The sequence below is a fragment of the Saccostrea cucullata genome, unplaced genomic scaffold (genome assembly GCF_032062105.1).
Source record: "Saccostrea cucullata isolate Sc308-1 unplaced genomic scaffold, CSIRO_AGI_Scuc_v1 ctg215, whole genome shotgun sequence".
Taxonomy (NCBI): domain Eukaryota; kingdom Metazoa; phylum Mollusca; class Bivalvia; order Ostreida; family Ostreidae; genus Saccostrea; species Saccostrea cuccullata.
Genome location: NW_026926398.1, coordinates 166859 through 173540, shown reverse-complemented (window position 1 = coordinate 173540; position 6682 = coordinate 166859). Strand labels below are relative to the sequence as shown.

The following is a 6682-nucleotide window of genomic DNA, read 5'->3' as shown; positions in this document are numbered from 1 at the left end:
TGACTTGTATAATCAACAGAAATACATGTAATCAGAAAGTGAAAATGGATTTTGACCTTTTCTTATCACAAGGAAATTAAAACAAAGATATATATTTATCTTTTTATTTAATGTATTTATTCTAGCTGAGAATAAAACAGGAATCTAGCAAATAACATGATATTAAATCAGTTGCTTTTTAATAGCAATATTTGTTTAAAATTGATCGAAAAAAAATGTTTACATTTCAATGATGATATTAAAAATAGTCTTGTATAAGGTGCTTATTTTATTCTGATTTTTTTCCCTACAGTTTCCCAATTTTCTGCAAATAATATAAACTGTATTAAATATTCCTTAATTACCGAAGTATTAATTCAATGCTGTTGTTTAATAAATGTTTACAATAAAAACTAAGTAAAGTAGTGCATAACGTCTTTTTAATTTGCATCACTAGAATTGGATGTGTATCTACAACGTCTGTTCAAAAGATTCCATAAATTCGACAGATGAATTGGTAAGGAGAAGTGCCTGAGGACGTTTCCTGTAGCTTGGTGTCTGTGTCTGTACGGAGATAGTCCCCACTGCTGGATGGCTCACCTGGATGCCAGCGAAAATAGGTGATTGTCTGGCCGTCATCGTCCACGAAATTAGAACCACTGGAGCGCGTCCCCTGAAGGTATATCGGTCCTGTGCTGTGGCTGTCTGTAATGTATATTGGGAACTATATTATACTACCGGTCTATAAAAAAAAGAGATTTATTCTCCTGTTTTTTCCCCAGATATTTCCTATAATGTGGTTTGACATTGAAATTTTAACACGTCAAATAAAGCAATATATTGATCCTTACGACATGGATATCATTTTATAACTCATTTTTTCTCACGCTTAATGAATTTGATGCCAAAGTAAAAGGACAGCAGGTGTGCATTACGATAAAACTATTTTCCATTAGACGAGTTTTTAAAGCATATTGCCTTTTTTACAACCTTGAATGTTAAAACACAAGAAAAAGTAAATACCTATGATATTGGCGGCAAAGTTGTAAATGGAGTCTGAACTGATGAGTAACAGTCGGCTGTTGGGATGGTCTGACAGGCATTGAGAAAAGGCGTCAGAATGAAGACGTTCAATACTGTGAAGTTTGTAACAAATGGATATCGAAGATTCCCATATATAACCGAGATCGTTACAAGAAACAGCCTCTAGTAAAAAAAATAATTTACAGTATGTTTAAAGCTTTATATCAATGTTATATTCAATACATTTTAAACAGAGAAGAACGCATACCTTTTCCATATAACACCCTGACTTAGCACGGGACAACAATGTCAACCTTCGGGCCTTCGGATCTCTGGCTGATGTTGTCGTGTCAGTCTGATACTGAGTGTGATATGATTTGTTTTATTTACTACATACCTCATAATAAAATACAGAACAGATCTATTTAATCCAGAAAAATACATCTATTAATCAAAGACAAATACATAAGTACTGATTTGCTTATTGTAACAAAAGAACATCAGTTATTTTAAAATTGATTGAAATTGAACACAAAAGAGTTAAAAATTTGAACTGTTATTATAGCATTAATCTCCACGAGGTTTGATATTTAAGGGATCACTGTCTAGAGTTGTTGGGTATGTCAAAGATCAAAGATAGTTGGAAACATAGAATAATTTGAATAACGGGTGAAAATTTAGATCTGATGAAAATTTTAAATCGAAGAACATGAAAAAAGTATATAACTAATTAACTATTATTGTGCATTTGTTCAGATAGGTTCCTCAGATTTCTTTGTTTGAATTTTGCTTGTATTTTCTCAAGGCACCTAATGTGGACTTTGAGTCTATGTCCCTTAAAGACTCAAACGAGTGACGCCTTTTTAATCTGGGCGACTCGTGTCCTTGGGGACAGATTGTCCATCAGCAAAGTTACATGCTAGATGGTTTACATGAAATATATAGAGATAACAAACAGTATTTAAGCTCAAATGTCCATAAACAACACAAATTTTGAAGCAGATCATACTTGGACCTCTAAAACATCAGAGAAGGGATCAAGTTCCGTAAAGGAGTTAGCATCCCCTGCCGACAGGTCACAACCGCCGTGTGCTCCTTGTCATGATCGGAAATAATGGAAAAATCCGTCGACAGTTTAGTGTGTAAATAATGACATAAAAATTAATATGAAAAACTTCAGTCAGCTTTTGATTTGATTATTCATTGTAGCTGCTGCCTATGTCATTGTTTTGACCTTAGAACTAACGAAATGATGACTTTAAACGAGACTGTTGATATTTTTGTTTCAACAACTTGTTTATCAATAACCTACCCCCTTTCAGAAATTGTCGATTAAACTGCTTGATATAAACCCTGTATGCAGATGATAAAGGTATATTACTGTATAAGTAAGGGAAGTTGACGATTAAAATGTTAAAGTAATTACGTATACATTATTAATTATCGGTATCCAAATAAAAGTATAATGCTAGGGGTAAACGGTTGGAGAGGGGAATACATGTATATTTTGTACAATGAATAGTGATATTTTGTACAGTGAAGAAAAGTCTCAAGGTTTGACACAGCTACATATACCAGGGACACTCAATTCAACTGTTACAATTATAATGTAATGGTTAAGGGGCGTTTGAATAAACGCATAGAAGACCCACGATAATGGAATGACCTGACTACCCTTGGAATAGAGTAGTCCAAGGGTATATAAAGCGATGCTTTAGGGAAATCAGGCATTCAGAAGTTGGCTGATGAAGCCAACAGATGAATCAGAAGCTGAGAGAAAAGAATAAAGTAGTAAGGCATTCGGAAAGTTACGGCTGAAAGAAGAAGACTGAAACAGAAAGTCATTAGAAGAAGAAAAGGGTAAGAACAGAAATAGCACCAGTGGCAGGTAATCTAGGGAATTGATGGTAAGTTCTGAGTGCAGTAAATCTGCAGAAGATTGAGATACTCGGTTCTTTCCTATCAAAAGGAACCTAGTGTAGAAACACGGTGCAAAAAGGAATAAGGGAGGTACGGCTTGTACATATATGGATTTATGTAATGCACTGGAAGACCGCTTTGCACCAGCCAATCAAACAGAGTTATATCGGGCAATGCTGAGAGATAAACGACAAAAGGTGTCCGAGACATTACCGGAGCTAGGTGAGAGTATTAGACGCTTGGCGCATCTAGCTTACCCGACAGCACCTAGGGAAGTCACTGAGATGATTGCCAAGGATCAGTTTGTTGATGCGTTGACAGATTTTGATATGCGCTTACGCATTCAACAATCGAGGCCTAAATCGCTAAATGATGCTATACGCTTGGCGATTGAGATTGAGGCTTTCTATAGAGCCGAACGCCAACGTCGGCATGATGTCGGATTCGCACGAGTAGCTACTGGAGATCAGGAAAATATCAGAGAATCTCAAAAGGTATCAAGTACGAGGGATGAAATCAAGCAGCTACGTAATGAACTGCAGGAATCATTAAGAAATATAGAAAGGAAAATGGCAGACATGGCTATGACAAAAGAGACTCCAAAAGCACCACGTTCTAATCATTCATTAAAACCAAATGCTTTCCCATATAAATGTTACAACTGCGGGAAGCGTGGTCATAGAATTAAAGACTGTTTCGTAAAGCTTAAGCAAACTAATGAGAGGATACAGAAATCCGAGTCAAACGGTGAACCAAAGACTGGCACAGAGACTCAAATCGGGAAGGAAACCAACCAAGTAGTATCTAGTACAACTGCGGTCAAGCAAGAAAAATAAAAAAAAAGCAGCTGGCTTGTTCGTCGATGCTTTGGTCAATCATGTGCCATGCAATCTGTTGGTTGATACCGGGGCAACCTTGACAATTTTAGCCGATACACTATACAATGAAATAGAAAGTGAAGGTGATTTTACACTAGAGCCTGTAAATCAAAGTATTCTAGGTGCAGATGGAACACCCCTGAAGGTTAAAGGAAGAGGGAAATTTTCACTTCGACTTGGTGATAGTGAATTTAAATGTCATGCTGTTATTGCAAATATCAAAGCTGATGGCATCCTGGGTTTAGATTTCCTCAAGTCTAACAAATGTTTATTAGACGTATCTGAAATGAAAATGCATATTTACGGAGTGGAACATGAATTGCATTTACAAGGACATATTGGATGTTTCTGTGTGAAACGAGAAACAATATCTAGGCTTAGACGAAGGGAAGTTACATGTTCAGGTCAGTTGCATGCGTCAAATCTCAGCATGGTCACAAAGAGGCAAAAGTTGGAGTCAAGTCAAGGAAAAACCAAAGCTAAAGTGACCAAACCTCATATCGGTCCCACTGACAGTTTGGCTCGTGGTTTGTCTAATTGTTCCAAAGGAAAGTTTAAATGTGAGCAGTGTGCTCACATCTTAGAAGACACTTGAACAGAACACATAATTGGAAAGATCCAGAAGAAACCGTAGAGTCGGGACAAATGGGAAAGTCTCCAAGGAAGTCCCTTGGGAGTATAGTTGAGGATAAGGTGGAGGATCCAGGTGAGCTGATATTCAAGGAGACAGATTTTTGCTGAACAATCTTTATAATGTGTCTGTACCCAATTCTGTTGCATGTGTTAAAAAACCATTTTTGTAACGAACGTTTATTTATAGCAATAGTATTCCCTGAATTCCAGATAGTTTCAGCCTAAAAAGATAATATAAATAGTAAAAAAAAATCCTTTAGTTTTGAATCAAATCACATGCGGGACGCATGATATCAGAGGCGTGGGTAATGTAATGGTTAAGGGGCGTTTGAATAAACGCATAGAAGACCCACGATAATGGAATGACCTGACTACCCTTGGAATAGAGTAGTCCAAGGGTATATAAAGCGATGCTTTAGGGAAATCAGGCATTCAGAAGTTGGCTGATGAAGCCAACAGATGAATCAGAAGCTGAGAGAAAAGAATAAAGTAGTAAGGCATTCGGAAAGTTACGGCTGAAAGAAGAAGACTGAAACAGAAAGTCATTAGAAGAAGAAAAGGGTAAGAACAGAAATAGCACCAGTGGCAGGTAATCTAGGGAATTGATGGTAAGTTCTGAGTGCAGTAAATCTGCAGAAGATTGAGATACTCGGTTCTCTCCTATCAAAAGGAACCTAGTGTAGAAACACGGTGCAAAAGGAATACCCAGTCCACGTCTCTAGATAACAAAAATTTTAATAAAGTGTGATTTTCCCTCAGATAGAGCGGCCGTACAATCATTAATCTAATCATTAACTCAGACAGAGTAAGAGAAAAAGCTATATATTGTACATATATCCCTTGTAGAACCCAATCATACACGTTACAATAATAAACGAATAGGATTATTTTGTGATCATATCCATTTGTTCTGCATGCCCAGCTTCAGTTAAATGAAACTTTGTTGGGTTTGCCTTTGACCTTTCGTTTTGATTTTGATTCTGAAATTGTATTTGATTTTATCTTAATGTGTAATATTTGTTTTTTTAAATTGGTTGTTTTTTTTTAAACTAAATTTTAACAATATTTTATTATATTTATTCATTAAAGGATTGGGCAGCTGACATTGCTTAGTTAAGTCATTTCTATATTATTTTTCAATGACGCAATATTCTTTTAGCCGCCTAAAATGCTAAAAATATTTATTAAGAGTTACGTTTTGTAGGCCTCCAGTATATTTGGTTGAAATGTTCATATCTAACTCAGGAACATAAAAAACTTTATCTATAGAGATATTAGCTACTATCTCAAGAGAATATAACATTCCATGGTTTATGGAACATTATTTTCATAAAGCATGTCGGACATATTCACCATACACAAAAAAGTACTCTTAGATTTTTTAAAAAAATGTTTAAAAAGATAAATTATAAAGGATCTGATTATATGAAAGAAAAGACATTACATGCATATTAGGCTTTATGTTTAGAATTGCCTCCACAATGTAAAAATCTTTTGATATGAAAAAAAGTGTTTATGTTGAAAATTATACTTACTTGATATCTTTGAAATATAATATCTGCTTCCCGTTTTGGAGATTAAAGAAGGTGAAGCGATTTCATAAACTATTGGGTGTCCTTGACAGACATAATCCGCAGTAAGAAACACTGAAACACAGCCAAATGTTGAAATGCATTTGTGGACGCATCGTACAGCGGAGCTATTTGTCTCATAAAATATAGCTTGATCAGTCGTAATTTTTCCGGTCAGAATAGGAACTACTTTATAATCATAGATGTCCAGATTGCTGAAAATATATCTTATTTGATATAATAAAATGACGATAGTGTTTAATAAAAAACGCATCCTCTATAACATGAACTCGAAATGTGTTACTAACTCTCTTTGAGTGGTTGCTTGCGTACAAGGTCTGATTTCAGCTTACTTTATTGACTTGATTTTTCAAAAGAGAAATAATCAATTATTTTATCAATTTTCCTCTGGATAATTAAAATAGCTAATGTAACATGTATGTTTTAAACATTTAATTGGTTTCATGGGTATTGGTTGTTAACGTTTTACACTCTAAAGATTGACAGATTTCCAAAAAACATAGTTTTAAAACTTCAGCTAATTATATTCTTCCCACAAAGATTTGAAGCTTCTACGATATTTAAATAATTAACATAACTAGATCATTTATGTCATAAAACACAAATAAATATTTTAGATAGTGAGGTTTTAGTATCTACCAAAGAATTGGCAAAATG

The 6682-nt window shown here is 35.0% G+C and overlaps 1 protein-coding gene across 1 annotated transcript; it reads right to left on the bottom strand.

The window, feature by feature from the left end:
- Positions 1 to 402: 402 nt before the first annotated feature.
- LOC134271554 (uncharacterized) lies at positions 403 to 6278 on the bottom strand. Its single transcript, XM_062753761.1, has 3 exons — positions 5969 to 6278; positions 1003 to 1185; positions 403 to 684 (listed from the first exon to the last, which is right to left on the bottom strand). The coding sequence occupies exons 1-3, from the start codon at positions 6276 to 6278 to the stop codon at positions 464 to 466; spliced, it is 714 nt and encodes a 237-aa protein (XP_062609745.1). The 3' UTR covers positions 403 to 463.
- Between the last annotated feature and the right edge of the window lie 404 nt (positions 6279 to 6682).

Excerpts from the sequence above, each read along its gene's own strand:
- LOC134271554 (XM_062753761.1), bottom strand. The coding sequence starts at position 6,278 with ATGCGTTTTTTATTAAACACTATCGTCATTTTATTATATCAAATAAGA. Across the intron at positions 1,186-5,968 it reads TTATATTTCAAAGATATCAA|AGGCTGTTTCTTGTAACGAT; the intron begins GTAAGTATAATT and ends TTTTTTTACTAG. Across the intron at positions 685-1,002 it reads CTTTGCCGCCAATATCATAG|ACAGCCACAGCACAGGACCG; the intron begins GTATTTACTTTT and ends TATACATTACAG.